Below are 24,134 nucleotides of genomic sequence, written 5' to 3' on the forward strand. Positions count from 1 at the left end.
GTATTTCATGTTTAAAAGTACCGTATTTTCTTGAGTATAGTGCGCACCCATGTATAATGCGCACCCCATCTAGCGGGTTCAATATTTTGGAGAAAAAAAGAAATTTGAATATTATGTGCATAAAAAAATTACACCGTACCCCTTCAGCGAAGTCCGGCAAACGAACGGGTGATGAGAAACTCCGTCAGTACAAATTCGAAATTTGAGATAAAAATCACCAGACATGTTGATTTACCGTTTAAATTGTATTTCATGTTCAGCTAGGCATTGTTTTATATCCAGGGATTAAGATTACCTTGTGTATTTTCTCGTAAACTAAGCCGGACACAGCAATCAGCTGTACACACGTTTTCTTGGAATTTACCGGTGATTCGGTCAAGACACACCCAATGATATAACTTTACAGGATTTTAATGCAAAGATCGGCAAATGTTGTATCTGAATTATTTTTTTTATCAGGAATAATTCCAATATCTTGTTAATTTAGATGCAGCTTTTACTAAACATATTTAAAATAATAATGATCGCGAGAATTACGTGTTGACATAGAATCGTCCAACAAAAACAAATATGACTTTTAACGAATCAAAGTATGGCATTTATGATATATGTATCAATTCTCTGTCAACTAAAGTTCGTTTCAAGGCGTCAATAGCGGTAATCTGACCGTGGTTGCTGTTAATAACGGTGAGTTGTGCGATCTTCCGATCGCTTCACACACGATTTCGCCGAAATTAATTAAAACAATATTAAGAGGAATTTTGAATAAAATTAATGAAATAAGTTACAAACAAAAGTCCAGATATACAAAGAACACTTTTTAAAGCCAGACAGTGTAATTACATGAATAATTTGCGAACTTCAGTATTGATTTGTTGACATGGTATTTCCGGTGTTATGTGCACGGTAATGTCTTTCCATGGGGGGAAAACATCAAAACTCATTAAGTAAAACTGTGTTATGAAAATATTGTATGTATCGCGATACATGCTTTCCAAAATCGATGCATCGTATCGTGGGCTGTGCATCGGGATACAATACTGTATCGTTACACCACTACTACGCAAAGGATCTCATCGACTTTCGTAACATTCATTTGATTAACAGAAGTCATATTAAAAAAGGACAGTTATTAATATATTTCTAGGATGATAAAATACCACTTTCATATTATTACTAATTAACCCTTCCTGTTTTGCTGTCTGAAATGGAATCAATATTTTTTGCAACCACGGAGAAAGTCTCGTCCGCAAAAATAGAATGATCACAGACACCAATTATAAATTATTATCTAATTTAATCAAAGTCAATAAATGATAAACAATTTACATATCGCCATCATTACGTCCAGCTGTTGAAAGCACGGACTACAAACATCAGGTGCATGAAACCTTTTTTTTTAAAACGCAGGTGAGAAAACACTTTTTTTTTATTGGAAGTGGATTAGAGTCAACCCAGTAGGTTTGGGTAGGATACAATATGATATATACCCTCACCCCGACTGCTCACATATGTTGCCTAATTAATATCACCAGATGGAGCAGATAAAATCACGTAACCATGGAAACGTGCCATTAAACGTTATATAGTTTGAACATCCCGGGGGTCGTAGCTTTATATGTTTACTAATCAATGATCATCTTCAGAAATATTCTGCCACAAATATGAATTTATTGTCTGATTTTCGTCATCCTTTTTCAATGTTCTCTTGGTGTTGTGGCGAACGGGTATTTTTTTTCCATTAATAAGTACACACAGCTGACCCAAAAAGTGTCGAGACGTAAAAAGATAAGAAAAAAAGACAAATCCCAAAGCGATTTCAGAGCAACGGCTATCGTAACTTTCATACTTTAGCAAAGACTTATTGTTCCGACAGTCGTGGCACTAAGATCGCGTTGTGAGTGAGTGAGTGAGTGAGTGAGTGAATGAGTGAGTGAGTGTGGTTTAACGCTGCTTTGAGTAACATCACGGCCGGGGACAAGAAGACTGGGCTTCATATTGCACCCATGAGGAGAACGTCACCTGGGTGTTGAGAGAGTAAGTGAGTACAAAAATAGTAGAACAATTATTTGACATCCATCCACGCATCTTCGATTATCTAGGGTATCATACACGTTGCTCCATTCTGTTATGACACCGATACCCTGGACCCATTCGCAACCACAACCTCTTCGGATGACACGATGCTAAAATTAGACGTCCAATTAGACTTCCTAAACCAAACATGCGGCGATAACTCGAGAAATCGCCCTCTTGTTTGCCGTCTCACAACGGGGTCATATTTTGCAGATAAATACAGTTATTACATTTTAGTTATGAAATATAATAAAAAGGAGCCCAGATATCTCATTTTCAGAAACTCCAGTAATCTAGCCTTGCCAAATATTATAGACTTATTTGGGCTGCATTGAATATATTTGTTTTAGGGACACATTTCCCACCTTAGCTGCTTTGAGGCCGGTTTGAATGACGCAAACCTAAAAATAGCCGTCCAATCAGAGTACGCCGTTCTTTCACGATTTAAACAAACAGACATTAAAAAGCACTCGCGTCAACTTCTGCATGCCGTTGCATGGTGTCTTCCCTTGTCTGTCTCCCAGGCCCAGGAAATGTATAAAAAAAAGGAGTCCAACTCAAACCTAGAATGATTTGGCAAGTCTAGATTACCTCATGTCCAGGGATTGGTCTGGGCTCCATTTGAATTTTACTTTTAATTTGGCGAATATATATTTTCAAATGAAATACTGTATTTCTAGAAATAAATGTTTGTACTCACGGAGACATTTTTACCATCTATGAAATCATTTATAACAGTCTTTTGATTCGTGTAAATTACAGGGATAGCTCGCGCGGTTGAAACCGCGATTTTGATTGAAGATCAATGCCCAACGCGCTCAGATGAGGCATTTTGATTGGTTGATGATTTAAGGATCACGAACAAAAGAAAATCTGTGCTAACTTTGTGATAGGGCTGAAGGCGCTGGTGACGCCACTGCTAAAACAAAGCCATGGTGGCGAATTGGGTCAGGGTATGTATCTCAATAGAATGGAGATGTAATACACAGGATAATTGAGGATGTCACATTAATCACAGAGTATGGGCTGTGAACTAACTAATTAATGTCCTGATAAGCCAATGTCCGGTTAATAAGTCTCAGGATTTACGAATGTCCGATTAACAAATATCCGGATTAGGGTGTGTCCGGATTATCTAGTGTCCGATTAACTTATCTCCAGATTAAGCCATGTTCAGATTAACTAATGTCCGGATTAGCCAGTGACCAGATTAACGACTGATGAGGACTGTCCTTAGCATACATGTGGTCGTTTCCAGTAGGACCCGGATTTATATCGTGAACAGAGGCGCCTAAACGATTCCGACCTGTCATGATAAGAAAAAAAAACAAAAAAACATTTGATGTGATAAAACAAGACACATTTGACGCTCTGTGTCATGAAGACACACTTGCCTCATTCATGTACAATGCCAACTCGTCAATCGGGACAGTTTGCCCTTTAGATAAACGAGTTTCTCGACCAACGATGGCCGGGTCGGTAGTAGAGGTTCCCTGAGTAAGGAGGTCCATGTAAACCAGGTGTCTGGCGTACGAAGGGCCGTATAAACAAGGCGGTGTTCGTTAAAAGGTCTCAGGTGAACTAAGGTTCGTATTCACAAGGTTCATGGTATCCGTATTAAGACAGTCACACTGAAACACACTGTCAACATTGTTAACATCCAATGAAAGAAAAAAAGTCCTGACAGGCAACCCAGTGAAAAATAACAAAAAATGTTCGGTTAAGAAGGGAGTCCCTTGTGTAAAATAGAGGCTAAAATTGATCAAGAACCAATGCGGTTTTCTATGAGTGAGTGAGTGGTATTTTAACAATATTTCAGTTATAATCACCCGTCAGATTCGAACCACGATCAAAGGATTCTGGCATTCATAAGGGACACAACTCTACGCAGCAAATTGAAGCATAAATTGTGCCCCCTACAGAAGGATAGCTGATGGTGACTCCAGAGAGAAGGGAGAGGGTGGATTAGGTGGGTCACGCGGTGATGGTGCGTGGAGGGGGATGAGGATGGGTTTGCTTGGATGCAGGATTCATTCCTTCTTAAGTCCTCTACTCCTGTACGTGGCTCGGTAGAAGTTGGCAAACAGTATGATCATGATTACAACATAACAAAAGGCTGTGATGGACCATCCCACAGGGAAGCCGCAGTGGCTGCCGAAGATGTTGCTAGCGAGGTGGATGATGATAAGGCAGAACTGTATCTGAAACAGAAAGTAGATAGTGAGTTTATCGTTCCCCTGAGGTCGCACATATAACGCAAGCATTAAACGAGTTGACAATTCTTTTAGCTATGCCCCTTTGCGCTTAGACGGAACCCAGTCGCATAAATGTCCAGGAGAAGGGCACGACTCGCTATTCGGCTTGTTTCCGGTGCTGACAAACTAAGAAGTATAATTGGGGAGAAGCTGGATTCGAACCCACGACCATAGGTTACTGGCGTGCCCAGGGAACGCAACTCTGTACAGCGAACTCATTGTCTTGAGGGAGGGTAGAGATTTTCTGCATACATTCCCCGACCGACCTCTTCGGCTTCCCGACCCACCCATTCCCGATCCAATCATTCCCCGACCCCACCCATTCCCCGACACCCTCCAGAGCAGCGACATTTTCCTTCCACGGCCCCAACCCCATCCACCCTGTCCCCACTCACCAGTTGTAGAGAAGTGAGGTATTTCTTCCACCACAGGTACCTGTGCAGCACTGGCCCAAGGGCAGATAACCCGTAGTAACTGTACATGAATATATGCACTAAGCTGTTCAACAACGGATGGAAGAACGCTGCAAAGAGAGGAGGGTAGATTAGATGGGTAGTTCTGTCTTGAGGGAGGGATGAATGATATTGCGTAAGTATAGTGTCATGAGTCACATGCACGTGGTGTGGTTGGGTAGCTAGCTAAGAGGGTAGAATTGGGAAGAAGGGGGCGGGTAGGATCTTGTTATTTGTTTAACTAAGCACTCATCAAAATTCGATCTATATGACGGCGGTCTGAAAATAATCAAGTCTGGGCCAGACAATCCAGTGATTGCCATCATGAGCATCGATCTACGCAATTGGGATACGATGACATACATCAACCAAGTCAGCGAGCCTGACCACCCGATCCCTTTAGTCGTCTATAAGGACAAGCCAGGTTGCTGAAGATCAATTCTAACCGGGATCTTCGGGGGACTGGGGACTGGGGGTAGGCTGAAGGGTGGTCAGAGTTGAATCAGTGAGGATAGATTATATTTACGGGATTCCAAAAGTAATTTGAAAACAATATTTTTGGTACAGGTTTTACAAAAGCTAACACGTCGTAGGGCCGTCATTATGGACTTCCCCATGAAAAAAATGCTGTGTAAAAAAGGTTATTCAGTTCCTTTTTTCACCATGTCTTATGTCAATGTCCGAAAACACTACCTCATTCCATAAATCCTGAGGTGAGGTGAGGTGAGGTGACGTCGCGTTCAAGATTATTGCACTTATACATAGCATTGTGCACGCAGGTGTGTGTTCGGCTTTTTGTACTGGTCCCAACTAATGTTCGTTTCATAGTGCTAGCGCACTGAACTACCATGTCATAGTTTACACAGACACATGCTGACCCCGAGCCTGTTTCATCCCCTCACGCCGAGCTCCAGGCACGGTAACAACAAGTACCAACGTTTAATGTCTTTTGGTATGACGCGGCCGGGGATCGAACCACCGACCTTCTTCTCTCCAGGCGGACGCTCTATCCACTAGACCACGGATGCTATCTAATACTGTCTAACATAACTCACTGTGTCCCCCTGCTATATACTTGACGGTCAGCCACCAGAGGATCACCATGGTACTGTGGTGAAACACGTGCAGAAACGTCATCTGCCCGTTCTTTTTCCGCAGAATAAAAAACATCTGAAAAACAGCTGAAAGCGGTCACGTGGGAACACACAATGACAAATGTTATAAAATCGTGGTACCTAATTTGAATTATTTTTTTAAAAAGACAGTTAGCCAAATATAAAAAAAATGCTTGTTTCTCAATTTTTCAAAACAGCTTGGGTAGGGAGGGAGTGTTTTATGTATTTTGTTACTTTTTAGTATGTTAAAAATCTTTAACTCTAGAAAGTAAACTTGAGTCATGAATACCACTAGACAACTTCTGGGAATACACAGCTAAACGGCGCCTCATACGGGTCAAAATATGGGCCGGGCAAGTCATGAGAAACAACTAATATACTTAACAACTTTATGGATAATAATTTCTGATTTTTTTGCAAATAGCTAAGTTTCGATGTAGATTCTTACACCGTTATCAAGTTGATGAGAGGTATGCATGACATATTGTGATAAGCAGCAGATTACCAGTGACAACAACCGGTAATAGATAACAATTTTATTTAAAAAGCCTTGTCCAGTCCAACTGTGCATCAGTCGACTGAACGTCCATTGTGTCAACTCAGGGTTCGTCCGTAAGATGTGATCATTCCACATAGATTTGATACAGCTCGTTTTGTGAATTTGGTTCTATTAAACAGTAAAAATCTACCAATTACACAACTGTACGTTGAAAACACAGAATGATTATCTTCTAAACATAATAATGTGTTTTATCACATGCGCTTATTTAATTCTTACCGTATCTAATAACTCTACAACTTTAGATGCAAAATACACCCAGCATACATTGGCCATCTGAAAAATAACCACAACTTATATATAAATATATATATATATATATATTTCCGGTATTATAGTGCTAGCCCATGGAGATACAATGTGGCAGTTTAACATGGATACCCCACTCAGACACAGCATGCCGACTCCGTGCCGACCAATCCTTGTTTTATCCCCTTAAAGCAGAGCACCAGGCAGGGTAACAACAAGTACTATATTTCAACGTATGTTGCTATGAAGAAGCCAGAAGATCGAACCATGAATTACATTGTCCGGGCAGACGCTCTATCCACCACACCACAAAGACGATACATTTCAATGTCGGTAATGGTCTTAAATACTACCAGCATAACCTTTCCTGTAACTGCCATTGTAACATTTCTCTGTAATTGTTTCCTAGAGGCTAACTAATGGTTGGGGAAACAACTCGCGACATTGTTTTACCACGGTCAGCTCTTGTCTCGCAGATGAAGGGCAGCGGGTACTGACGCCAAGGAGTGAGTGAGTGAGTATGGTTTTACTCCGCTTTTAGCAATATTCTAGCAATAGCACGACGGGGGGACACCAGAAATGGGCTTCACACATTGTACCCATGTTGGGAATCGAACCCGGGCCTTCGGCGTGACGAGCGAACGCTTTAACCACTAGGCTAACCGCCCGCCCCGATGACCTAGGTTCGATTCCACACATGGCACAATGTATGAAGTACTCTCTTGATGTTGCTTCTCGTGATATTGCTAGAATGTTGCGATATGCTGGACAATATCATACCCACTTCTCCATTGAACATAGATTTACTTTTCAAATTTTACATCTCTTGTAACCTTGAGACAAAGAAACACTTCTTCCTCTTATTTGAATTACGTTTCCAATGGTAACAGTGCCAGTGTACAAAACCTCATAGATTTGTAAATTACGTCCGTTTCTTTAACTGATATTGCAACACCTACTTTTGACATTGTTATTCAATTTCGTCGGAAAGCTGAGGATTACAAAAATGTAAGTTGCATGAGGACCCTATCTTCCTCCCAGACAATTACCATCAGGTGTGAACTTGCCAGTGGGTTACTTGTAAGGTGAAATTGGGTTTAACGTCGCGTCCAAGATTATTGCACTTATATAGGGACGTGCATGTACGTGTGTGTGTTTGTGTGGCTGCTTGTACTAGTCCGGACTGATGCCGATTTATAGTGCTAGCCCACTGAGATACCGTGCCGCAGTTTAACATGAATACCCCACTCAGACACAGTATACTGACTCCTAGCCGACCAGTCCTTGTTTTCGCCCCTTAATGCCGAGCGCAAGACAGGGTAACAACAAGTACCATCTTTTAACGTCTTTTGGTGTATATGTGTGTCGGCCTCTTTAAGCATATGTTATCAAGCTGATTAAAAAACGGAATTGACACACACACACATCAAACGTGTCACATAATAGAAGAACAATGGCATAACCCACCCTCATGGCTAGAGGATCGTTGGAGTAGTCGACAGGCTGGCAACGTAGGTTGTAGTTGGCGAGGACGGCCGACACAAGGAACTGAAAATAAATCAAACAATGTTTAAATGACGGACGATTTGTTCATTTGTTGTTTAACGCCGCACTATTCCATCTATATGACAGCGGTTTGTAAGTAACCGAGTTTGGACCGGACAATCCAGTGAATGACATCACTGTACTCATACTGGATATGATGACATGCATTAACCAAGTCAGCGAGTCTGACCAACCGGTCCGTTAGTCGGTCGCCTTTAGCGACAAGTATGAGTTGCTGAGGCTAGTTCCAATCTTTATTTCACGTACTGAAGAGGCCACAGGCCTATAGTACAATTTGAAGAATATACAATTTTATACAATTTATGTACATATCTCACCAAATCACCTCACGTCATTCCACATCGAATCTCGCATAATTTCATAATTTCTATTTTACCATATCACAACTTGTTTTATCATACAACATATTCTATAACATCATATCATATTGTATCATTATTATAAGATCATACTATATAGTATTATTTCATATACCATTATCTTATCCTAACATACCATAAATACCATCGTACTATATATCACACCTATATTATATCACATTTCAACATGTCATATCACACAACACATTAGCAATTTCATAGCTTGTCCCATCATATCTTATCATATCATACCATATAATGCCATGTCATTCCATGCCAATTTATATCATATCAATCAATCAATCAATATTTATTCAACACTGGACGACCGCAAGCCATATAATATGTACACTGAAAAACAGTATTTACCCAATTTCTATAATACACATAACATATTGCATCATATCCCCTCATGTATCATATCACACCAAAACACTTATCATATCATATCACATCATGTCATGTCACATCATATCATTTCATATACATATAACAATACTAAACCATTTGTAATATCACGTCCCACAATATCATATGACAGCCTAGTAGTTTAATACCATTTCTAACTCTTTTGTTTGTAGTTTATTCAAATGGCAAATATCTATAAAAGTGTACATAATGTATATACACAATAGTTTCCTAATACCAAGCAGCTACGATTATTCTTTCATAAGGTTCTGTCGGTATAAAGAGGCAGAATATATGTACGTGGAAACATTTTGTAAGATACTTCTTTTTGTGTTTGACAGCAGTGTAACAAATTTAATAATATTAGGGTACCTGTAATAATAAGCTTGCAGGTATTTTTCTCTAAGGTGTAAATACACTGGACATACAAGTAAGAAATGAAATTCATCTTCTACTGAGTTTAAACTACATAGATTACAGATTCTTTCTTCAGAGGAATGTTTGCAAAACGCCCTGTTTCTATTAAAAGGTTGTGAGAAGAACATCTAAAACGTGAAAGAGCCGTTCGAATTTTTTTACATTAACTTTTGATAAATAATCTTCCATAATTATTTCTGATTTAAACATTTTGTAATAAGAGCACTTGTTTGTTAGAGTCAATGATGCAGTCCAAGATTGTAAATAAATATCCTTTAATCTCTGGGTTAATGAAAGTATAAACATTGATTTGGAATATACATTTTGGTTTTGCCAAATATCACCAAAGCCACCACTGAAAAGTAATTCTCTAACACCTGTAACCCAGTTTCTTTTCCCATCATTATCATAAACTATCAACATATTATAACACTTTTTTGGCAATCTATATGGGGGCATGTCAATAAGTCTCAGCCAGTATTTAATAACCTTTACATTTGAATATACATAGAGAGGGAATCTTCCACATTCTCCATACACCACCAAGCTGGAAGTGTTTATTTTAACACCTAGATACTTTTTGCAAACACATAAATGAATCTTTTCTATGGCATCAAAGTGTTGTAAACCCCAGACTTCTGCCCCATACAACAAAATGGGGAGTATCTTTATATTAAATATTTTAAAAAATGATTGATGAGAATTGGTTTCTAAAACTTTCAAACTCTTATGGATACTTACAAAGACCTTTCTTGCTTGTAAAGCAGCTTGATACAAATGTTTATGCCATGACAAGTTTCTACTGAAGCAAACACCAAGATATTTATAAAATCCTGTAGCTGCTGAGGCTAGTTATAACCCAGAACCCGTTTCAGCTAAATGTGTGCGGACAGCCCATAAAGATACAGGTTGGACACCCGTACCACTGTACCCACGGGTCATAATCGGGCTACACTGGATTAAGGACCAGGGATCAGCGGATCCTTGTGCAGTAAATGGATGCAACCAGCTCAGCTCACGGGCAAACCTGTCCCCCGACCGAACCCGTTAAGGTACGTGTACAGTATACACAAGAAATGATTTGACGGTTTTGACGACTGGATTCATGACTCGTGTTATTCCGGGACAAGGTGAAGCCGAATAGCAACTCGTGCCCCTCTCGTGGCCATTTTTGCGACTGAGCGAAACGGGCATACCTCAAACAATTGTCAACTCGTTGCGTAATGGTTCACATATATTTCCCCATATATTATAATGTATATTCCAGATGCAATTTAAAGCACATCGGGACATGCGGAATTATACAGTATGATTGAACACATTTATCTGTGTCTTGTGTATATCTTTAGATGCAAGACATATGTAAAACCAAAAATTATTTCTGAGGGATTCTTTGACGAATAACTTTAAATCGTACGCGAATTCTGATTGGTTTGTCGTATTTTCGCACAGAACATTGATCGATCGGGGGACGAGTCTTCTTGCAGGTTACGGAAAGGGACGAGTGGTGACGAATGTAACGATTGTCGACAGAGTTACCTCCCTTATCAGCTCAACGTGACCAACACGTGTTATTCCGGGACTAGATAGCGACTTTTTTGGCAAGACTTCTTGCAGGTTACGGAAAGGGGCGAGTGATGACGAATCTCACGTTGGGCTATATTTCCGCTAAGCTTGGAAAAAGATGCCAGCGTCCTCTGTTAGCAGATTGGGTTGGACACATGCTTGTAGTCATTGGTGACCAACTCGTCCCTTTCCGTGACAAGCCGAATGCAGACTCGTGCCCCTCTCGAAGGTTTCCATATTAGCGTATGAACACGAGAACTACTTCTACCCGCATCTTATAGTAAAGTTGATGTAGGCGTTACAGCAGCACTCGCTTATTTCCGTTGTAAAAGTATTGAACTTTTCTGATATAAAGATATTCCTTTGTACAAAAAAGTATATTAGGCAGGCCATTCAAAACATTCATTCTCAGCCGTTCATCTTTTATCTGCAAATTATTTACAACAACCTAGAAACATAATCGGGGTGATGTCTCTATTATGTAAGAGCAGCCGTCATATAGGTGAAATATTGCTTGGGGCGGCGTTAAACAACAACCAAGCCTTAATATTCAAAGCTCGTTCAAATTTAAGGTGTTAAGAGGAAAAGGAAGAATAACAATCTCTTCAACTAATGTTAAGACATGTAGCTGAGTACGGACAGTGCGCTGAATATAACATAAATAGCGTTAACTTATTCAATTGTGTGGGAATTACATCTTACAGGTTAGACAAGCCAGAAAATATGTACGTCACCCATTTATGTCATTAATTTATTTATGTAACCCATAACATATATTTAATGTAATGTTTTCATTAACAATTTCTATCAGTATTTAATGCTGATCTTACAATAGCTTTTTTTTCTTGTACAAATTTAGAAATAATTAGTTCGAATCTTATACTTTTTCGGGTTTATGATTTGTGGTACATAAACCAAAATATGGACATGAATGTTTATTGATGAATCATTCTTCTAGCAACCTGTATTTTTGTGTTCGGTTATTTCTTGTTAATGTAATAAAGGTATGTGACACGGATCTGAAAACACGCAGGTGTGTATGGGTATCTTAGAGTAACAGACAATCGCCCAAATATATATTTAAAACCAATAAAATCCGTTTTGAATATACTACTATCCTAATTTTGATATGTATTATCCATCTCCACGAATCCGTTTATATGCTAATAAAGCAGAGTTCAACATCACGGTTAAAGCACTAGTTGTGGTTGTTTATTTTGTTGTTGTTTAAGGAAGCACTCAGAAATATTCCAGCTACATGACGGCGGTCTGTAAATATTCGAGTCTGGACCAGACAATCCAGTGACTGATATCATGAGCATCGATCAACGGAATTGGGATCGATAATATGCATCAACCAAGTCAGCGCGCCTGACCACCCGATCCCGTTAGTCTCTTCTTACCACAAGCATAGTCGCCTTTTACGACAAGCATGGGTTGCTGAAGAGCTATTCTTTCCCGGCTCGTCACGGGCCCACTAGTAATGGAAGTGGATTGTCTCTCTATATATGTCAATGCTCGCTGGTATATATTGAATTTATACCCCCGAGCAATTTCCGACAAAGTCATATTTACATAGAGTTAATAAAAGCTATTATTTGGTACACAAACCGAACTCGGCTGGGCCGACATAGACCTTAATCGTGTACTTTTCACATGGGGTATGAATACCATGAAAATATGAATGACCTGAGCAAATCCAGCCATCTCTATAGTTACATGTTCACTTTACTAATATTTGTATTTCAGCACAACATATATTTTATTAATCGGAAGAAAGTTACTTTTGTTGTTTATGTTTTTACTGGAGCATTAACTATCGTCGTCTGTTACAATCATATTTGTAAATATCACCAATGGCCAGATATCCGCAACACTATATTCCATATGAGAGTTTAATAGGCACGTGAATAATATTATTTGTTTTGATATCAAAGATTTTTGTATTTACTTTAACACATCTTTTCAACTTTTGGTATATGTTACAATGGGATATTACACGGAATGTAGTTTTGGAGAGCCAGGTCTAGTTATAGCTCAAATGAACGGATCTCGCAGTCAAGTGTGCCGTTTCCTGAATGCAAACTAACGCAAATTTGAATTTATCGCAGCCCTACAAGTAACAACGGCAATGTATGGATCACATTGTATCTGTTATCCGTATACGCTGCAGTGTGGAACTGACAATCTTCATTTTTCAACAGTTTTTGAACAAACGCATATTGCTAAATAAATTTAAATACTCGGGATTATATCGATCGTAGTACCAAAATCCTGACGCGCATTCTGATTTGTTTGCTCATTTCGACGCATGGTGGCCTTCAAGAGGGGGACGAGCCTTGATCGCACAGAAACATGCGAGTGGTGACGAATGGCTTGGAGTAAGAGGCGACTAACGGGATCGGGTGGTCCGGCTCGCTGTGTTGGCTGATGCATGTCATCGTATGCCAATTGCGTAGACAGATGCTCATGATGTCACTCACTGGATTGTCTGGTCAAGACTGCTGAGTGCGGCGTTAAACAACAAACAAATGAAGTGGCTCCGGACTCTTACTCCCAACAGAAGCTCAGTGGTAACAGAGTCACGACTGCCTTCTCTTGATCACACGTTTATGCCCGTGGCTCTATCATCAATATCCTACAGCAGACTGAATATAAACTGTACATCTCAGTAGATTTTTACATATATTTTATTTTCCATTGCAAATATCATGTTAGCTATATCATATCTATAAAAAACGAACTGTACTGGCGCTTAGTCAGCAGACAAAGAATACTTCTACATGGTCTTATTTTCTCAAATATCATTGATTTAAAAAATTCAAGAATTAAAATCAATAATTCGTATAATAAACAGCTGCTGGGGGGGGGGGGGTATCTTAGATATCTTATCGGCACAAATTTACGACTTTTGAAACATGGTAGAGGTCATGTGGTAGCATATTCTTTTCTTACCTCATTTTTCACTGAAAGAATTTATTAATACACAAAAATACCCAGATGGATTACTTGCTGGAATGAGCGAGTGAGGATGGTTTTACGCCGCTTTTAGCAATATTCCAGCAATATCACGGCGGGGGACACCAGAAATGGGCTTCACACATTGCACCCATGTCGGGAATCGAACCCGGGTCTTCAGCGTGATGAGCGAACGCGTTAACTACTAGGCTACCCGACCGCCTCTGGTAGAATGAGTGATGGTCAAATAGGTATGATCAAATTTAACAATTTTCAAATACATGAAAAACAAACTCATATCCTTTCTTCTGCCCTACAGTTAAGTATGATATCCAAAAGCAGACTGGGTGTAGATTTGTTAACGTATGTAGCTGTTAATGTTGTTGGTCGTAACACACTTTCAAGTATTTCTTCACCACGATTAGCAGACAATCCCAGACACTGAACAACAAACAGACTCTCTAGGTACAGTGCACTTGCAGGTTGGGAACAAGCGGTCACTTTACAAGCGGTTCGGGTGGAGTGAGTGAGTATGCTTTTACGCCGCTTTTAGCAATATTCCAGCAATATCACGGCGGGGGACACCAGAAATGGGTTTCACACATTGTATCCATGTGGGGAAATCGAACCCAGGCCTTCGGCGTGACGAGCAAACGCTTTAACCACAAGGCTACCCCATCGCCCCCGGTTCGAGTGGAGCTTTGTGTAACAGGTGAGGTCGGGTGATATAGGGTTTAATATGCTTCAAGATTAGTGCACTTATAACATCGCACTCAGCAATATTCCAGCTATATGTCTGGATATAACTCGTCTCGACCAGACAATCCAGTGTCTATTTTAACCGTTGCGTATTTCGAACCAGACTCAAACGAAGCTGTGGTAGCAAAAGAAGTTCAATGTATTTATCTCCACAGAATATGTAAGTCCGTGACAGAATAGAGTTATATTACTCAAGATAACCAAGGCTGTTTACAATGTTTACTCCACTGTTTTGGAAAATAGATTTAATCAGGATGTCGCATTGCTGAAACATGCAGAAAGGGAATTCCACTGTGACGTTTTAGGTCACGTGTTACAGTAGGTCTTCCAGCCCTTTAGTATGACTCGATGACCATCTTTAACAGATTCTGTTCGAGAAGACAATGCACGTACCTCATAAAACATATAGCAGGACAGACAGACCAGGCTGAGGTTGTACACCACTAGGATGCGCTGCAGATTCAGAGGCTTGTGAGGCTCCATGAGCCTCGGGCCTTGCTTCACCAACACCAGGTACACCACAACTATGGCCGACACGGCCCACGGACTCTGCATCAGCGGCCATGACGCCACACGGGGATCTGGGGAAACCGTCATACAGATCTCTATAGCAACCGACCGAAAATGCCAGCTGTCGGTCATATGTACGTGTGTCTGTAATCCGTTTAAAATTATTTAGGGGAAACATTCCGAGGACTTAAATAGTGAGACAAACGGAAAAAAATAAATGTGAAAAAATATGTAAAAATATATAAATATATAATAAATAATAATATAAATAAATAATATATAAATGTGAAATATATTCACAGGAGGAGTTTGATACCTAAGTTCTAAAGAATTTTAAGTATATTTTACAAAAAGCTTTAGGAATTGGAATTGCGCCAGTTACGGGTCAATTTGAACGGTACATTTCTAAACAAATCGTACATTATGGCTGAATACACACTGATCTAAATAATTAGTGACACAGTGGAATTTCACCTTACAGCACAGTATGGCATTGTTTTTTTAGGTAATTACTCACTCACACCCAATTACTCACTCACTCACTCTGTAACCCACTTACTCACCCACTCGATCGCAAATCACTCACTCACTCGCTCGCCACTCATTCACTTGCTCGCTCACTCACTTACTCACTCACACCCAATTACTCACTCACTCACTCACTCTGTAACCCACTTACTCACCCACTCGATCGCAAATCACTCACTCACTCGCTCGCCACTCATTCACTTGCTCGCTCACTCACTTACTCACTCACACCCAATTACTCACTCACTCACTCTGTAACCCACTTACTCACCCACTCGATCGCAAATCACTCACTCACTCGCTCGCCACTCATTCACTTGCTCGCTCACTCACTTACTCACTCACACCCAATTACTCACTCACTCACTCTGTAACCCACTTACTCACCCACTCGATCGCAAATCACTCACTCGCTCGCAACTCATTCACTTCCTCGCTCACTCACTTACTCACTCACACCCAATTACTCACGCACTCTGTAACCCACTTACTCACCCACTCGATCGCAAATCACTCACTCACTCGCCACTCATTCACTTGCTCGCTCACTCACTCACCTCCCATCACCTGGAGGCGGGCGTAGGTGTTGACGGCCTTGCCCCACCAATGTCCCGGCATCGTCGCACTGGAAAAAATAAAAAACCGTTCTGAATTTCGGAGTGGAATAACGGACACTCAGTATACTAAATGTTGTTCACTACGCAGGGAAGACACGATAAGGTACACCCAGGAACTGATAGGTTTATCAATGAGTGTAATTTTCATTTTATCAGGTTGGTTTTGCTAAATCAGCCTTGAATGGTTAAACATATAAATGAAACAAGCACCATGATTTTCTGACAAACTCAGGTTTGAACCACCGGATCAAGGCATCGCTGTACTGCGCTTATAAACAATGCCGCCGGCAACACGTGGTCTGCAAACATCAATGGAGGCAACGACCTCATCGTGATGTTCAAACAGATCGATAAAATGAACGTTCTCAAGGTGAGGTAGGTTTTAATGAACATGCATTACGAGTTAAATATGATCTCAGTATTCAAAACTTATAAATATATAAACTTATAAATACATATGACAGACTGCAACCTTGATAATACCGATGCACAGCCCCAGCATACCAAGACGCTAGAACTGTGGCACCGTCTGCAAAATGGTTTCCTCCATCACGGCTGAAATGCTATCTTTCAAGCCAATACCCACAGATCTAGATATAACTAGTACCTGTTATTGAATCAAGGGCAGGTGGTGTGCAACTGATGCCAATTGCTCTACGCTTAATGCGAAACCTCCATCCATAGATTCGTCCATGAAAGGTCACGACCTCAGCCATGTCATCGCAGAAATACATAATATATACATACTTGATCTGTCCGTCCATACAGATGTTCTTTCCACAACAACGTCCTCAACTGCCGAATCTGTTCGCTCCGGACACACACGCCGACTTCGGTACTGTTTGCTGACACCCAGCTGTCGGTATTGAACACTATCGACCTCCGTGCTTCTTTTCCACAACCATAAATGTATAATGCGTCTAAATATAGAGTAAAAAGATCAATAGGGTTGCCAAAACGAGGGGAAGGGAGTGAATTGTTTAGGGATCCAGGAACTGAAATGGGCGCCTTAATTGACGATTCTGTTGTAAGTAAATTTTGTGAACAGCGACTGAGGGAGAGCACATGGACCTGGGAGAGCACATGGACCTGGGAGGGCACATGGACCTGGGAGAGCACATGGACCTGGGAGAGCACATGGACCTGGGAAAGCACATGGACCTGGGAGAGCACATGGGCCTGGGAGAGCACATGGACCTGGGAGAGCACATGGGCCTGGGAGAGCACATGGACCTGGGAGCGTGTTGTTGCACGCAGAACTTCAGTCTGCATGTTTACCGTATACAATCTAAAGTGAGGGCATTGTATTGTTTACCGAGTATGTGCTTCATTCAATGTCCACTATTTGTCGTGTTATGTAGTGACACATGCACGCACACGCACACGCACACGCACACGTGGGAACTCCATTTATAGTGTTAGGCATTGACACATGCACACGTGAGGACTACATGTATAGTGTTAGGCACTGATACAAGCACACGTGGGGACTACATTATAGTGTTAGGCATTGACACATGCACACGTGAGGACTACATGTATAGTGTTGGGCATTGATACAAGCACACGTGGGGACTACATGTATAGCGTTAGGCATTGATACAAGCACACGTGAGGACTACGTGTATAGTGTTAGGAATTGACACATGAACACGTGAGGACTACATTTATATTTTCAGGCATTGATACAAGCACACGTGGGGACTACATTTATATAATTAGGCATTGACACATGTACACGTGAGGACTACATGTATTGTGTTGGGCATTGATACTGGCACACATGAGGACTACATGTATGGTGTTAGGCATTGACACATGCACACGGGAGGACTACATTTAAAACAAGTGAGTGAGTGAGTTGGGTTTAACGCCGCTTTTAACAGTATTCCAGTTATATCACGGCGTGTCAGCTTAGAGTGGGAGGAAAGCCCGAAGTGATGCAGGTCTCAGACGTTTACCACTTCGGTGAAACCCACGAGCAAGGGTATGGTGCTGACAAACCTAGAAACATAATCGGGTCGAACCGGGATTCGAACCCACAATCATAGGTTTCTGGCGTGCCCAAGGGACGCAACTCTGCACAGCGAATCGCGGCGCCTTAGACGACTGGGCCACCCGTGCCCCCACATTTAAAACAAGAGTTTGACACTAAAGTGGCTTTATCCCCCGCCCCTGTTGCAGAATTTATGACATAATTTAATCTAAACAAACCCTAACCTTTATTAACCGAGGTGGAACTTGTCATGGAACTTGTAAAAAAAAAGAGCTTGGAACCTAAGTCCATCTTGCTGCCATGGAAACGTAAAAAAATGTAAATTTCTAAAATTTCTAAATAGCAAAAGGCACCAGTTCAGCATGTACCTTACAGACATGCAAAGTTTCATGAAAAAATATTGAACGGTTTCTGAGTTATGCTCCGGAATCGAAACGTTACGGACGTACGGAGCCCGTTTCTATATCCCACGCCAAATTCATTGGGCGGGTGATAATTAGGCATTGACTCGTGCACACGCGAGGACTACATTTAAAATTAGGCATTGACTCATGCACACGTGGGGATGATTAAATCTATATTGTTAGGCACTGATACAAGCACACGTGGGGACTACATTTAAAATTAGGCATTGATGCACACGTGGGGACTACATTTATAGTTTTAGGTATTGACACATGCACACGCGAGGACTACATTAATATTATTAGGTATTGACACATGCACACGTGTGGACTACATTTATAGTATTAGGCATTGACACATGCACACGCGAGGACTACATTTATATTATTAGGCATTGACACATGCACACGTGTGGACTAAATTTATATCATTAGGCATTGATACATGCACACGTGTGGACTACAATTATATTATTAGGCATTGACACATGCACTTGTGTGGACTACATTTATATTATTAGGCATTGACACATGCACACGTGGGGGCTACATGTATGTTATTAGGCAGTGATACATGCACACGTGGAGACAACATTTACAACCAACTGCTGATGCTGTTTCGACCTCTGGATCGATGACCCTATACTGATGCCGCCATCCCCATTCAAGATTGATGTACTGCATAATAGTGCTCTCTGGGGCCATGAAGGTCTGACTCGAGGACGGGACCTCTGATACCTGCCTTCATATGTTACGGGTTAACAGGACGGAATCGGTCCCCAGATTGCTTGACGTATGATCGATAAAAGTGAGGATGGGGGTACACGTTGCTGATTCTGTGTCACTTACTCCGACAGTGAGGGTCGTTCCTCATTTTGACAGTTTGCCTGTTGAAGACTCGATTTTCTTTTCATAATGCATCGTATTCTGGGCACTATAGAATGTTGGTAAACATACAGATCACGTAAAGCCCCATGAAGTAAACACATTGTCCCATTATATGCGTTATTCCCACATTGTCACGCTCACTAAAAAACAACAGAGTCCACACCACTGGCATACATCTTGAAGAGTTGAGTTTCCCCATCATAACTTAATGATACGTTTTATGCTTCTGTGTATAAACAAACAACAAATGTATGTGTCCCTACAAGGCCTACATGTGACATTTAAGACTGCTACATTAATCTATGCAGGTCGTTGACCACAATGGAAACTAATCATGTGTATGAGCTCGTGTGCCCTCAAGTGGCCGAGCAAAACATACCACACACACGCACGCACGTACATATCTGGGGAATCGAACCCTGGTCTTCGGCGCGACGAGCGAACGTTTAAACAAGGCAACCCAAGTTCATTTTGCAAACATTTGGTAGAAAACAAGAAATGTCCATGTATATTGTGACGATTAACAAATACTCTGCAACTATCCAAACAAAAAAGGCCCAATTACGGAGATACCAAGCTGACGTTCGGCTATTTTCGTGAAGACTGCCAGCGCCATCTATTGGTATATTGTGGAGATACTTTAGCGTGCGTTACATTTGTTGTCTATATTAAAGAGCACTACCAAACATTTGTCCTGAACTACTAGACTGACATTTAGTCCCAGCAGAGACCATAAAATAAATGATAATATAATCACTTTATGGTCTCCGGTGCCAGAAATAAATCTAATTTAAAACTATACATTATCTACAAAATACATAAATATAATCCAAATGGAGCACAGAACGATGCTTAATTTCAGGAGCTGGGGAAATCTAGATTTGCCAAATCATTCCAGACTTGAGTTGGACTCAAGTTTTTTTAATTTATTCTCTAGGGTCTGGGAGACCTGAACTACCAACTTCCGTCAGTTGACCGTACTTATCTCGCGTCTTCAGCACCCCAAGCTTGTCGTAAAAGGCGACTAACGGTACCTTCAGCCTTCCCGTACCCCACGCCCCTAGTCCCGTGAAAATCAGGGTTAGAATTGATCTTCAGCATCCCATGCTTGTCCTCAAATGAGACTAACGGGATCGGGTGGCAGGGCTCGCTGACTTGGTTGATGCATGTTACCGTATCCCAATTGCGTTAAACGATGCTTACGATGTCAATCACTAGATTGTCGGGTCCAGACTAGACCGTCCTCATAATAACTGGTATATTGCTGAGTGCGGCGTAAACAACAAACTTCTATAGCCTGCATTCTGAGTAGGTGATCATGCCTCGCCAACAGAAAGATGGCGCACTTTGTGAAGTGCGAGAAAGTGGAGATTACATTCTTGACAAGAAAGTATTTGTGAGATATCCAGTATAATCATGCGTTTGTTTGTGAAAGAAACAAAACGAAATTTAGAATGAAGTTTGTAAGAAAATACATCATGATTATAAGATAAAGAGCCGGTTTTATGCTGTTGTGACGCCATGCAGTTAATGCTCTATTCCCTTTTGGCCATTAACAGTAAAAGTCGAGTCCAAGTGAGTCTGATCCGTGATGATCTTGACAGACGGCCCAATTATTATATTTTTATGTTAAAAATATATACCATACGAACACAATGTTCTTCATATGTTTTCAATAATATTACTACATTCGACACCATCTTCAAAACGGCTTTTACAGCATCTCGGCGTTATTGTCAGGAATTAATCTATATTGAACTCGTTTCGTGCACGCTACTGTCACGTGACATGACACTACCTGAAGGTCGTCGTAAACCGTATAGAACTCTTTAATTTTGTTCCGTTAGCCCTCAAATGCTCTACTTACTTTTGTTACGCACAGGAAAACCTATTAAAAAAATCGATCGGCGTGTCATAGGGACTATATGCGGCGGTATCTGGCGTTACACGCATTACAATGAAATCATGTAATATCACTACGCCATTTCTGCCCGAGGTGTTATGCAGCTTGCGGAATGAAACGAGTGGACCCGAGTAATGTCAATCGCAATCCAGACATTCCCGAAGAGCGCCACTGCGCGCTTCGGATCACTGAACGGAGGCCTGAGATAATACGAGCACGGCCTTGACCTTCAACGCGAGACCGATATCGTACTTCGTTTATGCACCACTGGCTATCACCAAGGCATGATAGCTTTCTTTATCCACACAAACCGGTTGAATTGATGGGCTATACAATCGGGTTTGACTTGTGTGGACATTCTTGTAAGAATGTGCATTAAGTGCACATTTCCCTATGCTTTAATAGTGCCATATATTTTTGTCACTTTTGTTGACTTCATTGGTTATTTAAAGAATAGATATAAAGACGGAATAGGGAATAATTTCAAACAAAGCACCTTGTCAATGTTGTTTTCGCCCAGCCACCAATATTCTCACAATTTCACGACAGCTTTAGTCTTTCAAACAGACCCTGAAACAAATACACCCAATACAGCCCATGCAAGTCGATAATATTTGGCAAGTCTAGATTACTGCATTATCAAAAAGGTACCTTGGCTCCATTTTATTATATTTTTAAAGATAATTTAACATCTGTTCTTTTCTGTAAAATATGTTCATTTCAGAATGGACTGTAAATAATCGAATTATGGAATGTAGTTAGAGTAGAGGGGACGCCTATTCTGAATCCACAATAGGTACTTTATCACTGGAATGTAAAAAAGCTCGAACGTTTAAAAACGGAATCAAGCTCATTACTGGAAGAAAAACTTTCAAAACAAGTGAAACAAAACGAAAAGAGTTGTTTCAAACAAAGATATGACGCCCTCTGGATAAAAGTATCGTTATTTACGATGGACAACTGTGATTGGATCGTTATCGAGATAGCAACGCGCTTCTATGATACAATACATTGATTTACATGACCTATTTAGTCAACCCTGTGATAACGCCAACTTGATCTTACACCTTAAGTCAGTCTCTAAATATAATGGCGAATATGTCAGTAAAAATGATTAATTGTGAGATACACTGAACGTTTTTCATAATTGATTGTTTTAATGTCTTTATATCAGTGTGTAAAGATGTCTTAAAAGTTAAAAAAGAGAGACTGGATGCTTAGAATATCGATAAAACACACAAGTTGCAGCGTTAGGCATCGACTTGTTGTTAACTAGAAACTCAAATACTGTTTCAAAATACATAATTTGAAGATCTTTAGGCAGATTCTAAACTGTTTCAAAATACATAATTTGAAGATTTTTAGGCAGGTTCTGAACTGTTTCAAAATACATAATTTGAAGATATTTAGGCGGATTCGAAACTGTTTCAAAATACATAATTTGAAGATTTTTTGGCAGATTCTAAACTCCCCCAAAACAAAAGGCAAGTAGTTGTTTTTATAGATTCACTCTGTGACTTCAACAAGACTTTAAAGCGGTACGTGGAACCACCTGGGCTTGTACACCACAAAATAGCAGCAACAACATAAATGGTCACACCCAGTGTCAGAACTATGTAAAAGTGGTGTAACGAGGCCACCTAACCAAGTTTGTTCGAGGACGAATTCAACAATGACCACTGTAAATACCCCCATAAAACGTCATAAAACATTTAGCTTAAGCTACACAACGAGACAAAGACGACGAAAATCAAAGCCATACCTATGGAGCTAGCGTCTCCAGAAGCTCAAAATATCGTGATATGGCAAGACTTCCGCCCGTATGTCCCCTCCAAAATATATACGATAAAAAAGATTAAGCGGCTATGCATAGGAGATACAACTTCTGGAAGGGGAATACGGGCGAAGTCCACCCGGATCGTGTACACAATTACCACGCGCCCAAACACGTTTAATCGATGGCACATGTCAGCCCGCCAATTTTCATTTTTTCCGCGACACATAAGCTTGATGATATAATGAGTTTACATACATTTATTCGCCTCAGTAATCCCTTTGCCGTGCGCCGGTTGAGATAAAACACCCTCCAATCGCATAAAAACACGTGTTTGTTCCAGGAGGCAACAGGAAGAGACTGAACACAAACCTCAACACAACGAGAGTAATGCAAGGGAGAGAACTCCCGCTTCCGACCAACCCATGTGTACCTGTAATGGCGTTACCCTCTTTTTCTCTTTTAAGAGAAAAGGTCCAAATAAGTGGGTACTTAAGGACTTTGCTCTATGAATACAGACTAAATGGTCTCTCAGTGATTAATAGAATAGGCTGAAAAAATATATTCATCTCAAATAATCCATCACTGGGTAGCCTGCCCTCTGGTTTACTGGGATTAAATTCTGCCCCATGAGGACAAGTTAAGGCATGTGAGAAATTCCAACACATAGTCATTGAATGTTTTGGCAGATTGCGAGTCTGTGATGACCTTCCAAATTTTAGCATAGAGTCCTGGTCTGAGAGGTTATGTTCAGCGTTCTATTGGTTCAAAAACT

The 24,134-nt window shown here is 40.6% G+C and overlaps 1 protein-coding gene across 4 annotated transcripts; it reads right to left on the bottom strand.

The window, feature by feature from the left end:
- Positions 1 to 1,149: 1,149 nt before the first annotated feature.
- LOC139478363 (very long chain fatty acid elongase 7-like) lies at positions 1,150 to 23,744 on the bottom strand. Of its 4 annotated transcripts, none has more exons than XM_071260798.1 (10): positions 23,618 to 23,744; positions 22,082 to 22,155; positions 17,142 to 17,314; positions 16,335 to 16,402; positions 15,133 to 15,320; positions 8,174 to 8,254; positions 6,677 to 6,733; positions 5,839 to 5,953; positions 4,727 to 4,854; positions 1,150 to 4,277 (listed from the first exon to the last, which is right to left on the bottom strand). In XM_071260798.1, exons 3-10 carry the CDS (start codon positions 17,156 to 17,158, stop codon positions 4,107 to 4,109), a joined length of 825 nt encoding a protein of 274 aa, XP_071116899.1. In that variant the 5' UTR covers positions 17,159 to 17,314; positions 22,082 to 22,155; positions 23,618 to 23,744; the 3' UTR covers positions 1,150 to 4,106. The 4 variants fall into 4 exon arrangements, with proteins under 4 accessions (XP_071116899.1, XP_071116900.1, XP_071116898.1 ...); XM_071260799.1 differs by lacking the exon at positions 23,618 to 23,744 and adding an exon at positions 23,348 to 23,604; XM_071260797.1 differs by lacking the exon at positions 22,082 to 22,155.
- Positions 23,745 to 24,134: the final 390 nt, after the last annotated feature.

This window comes from Haliotis cracherodii, unplaced genomic scaffold (assembly GCF_022045235.1).
Source record: "Haliotis cracherodii isolate W230 unplaced genomic scaffold, xgHalCrac1.p SCAF_4, whole genome shotgun sequence".
Classification (NCBI taxonomy): domain Eukaryota; kingdom Metazoa; phylum Mollusca; class Gastropoda; order Lepetellida; family Haliotidae; genus Haliotis; species Haliotis cracherodii.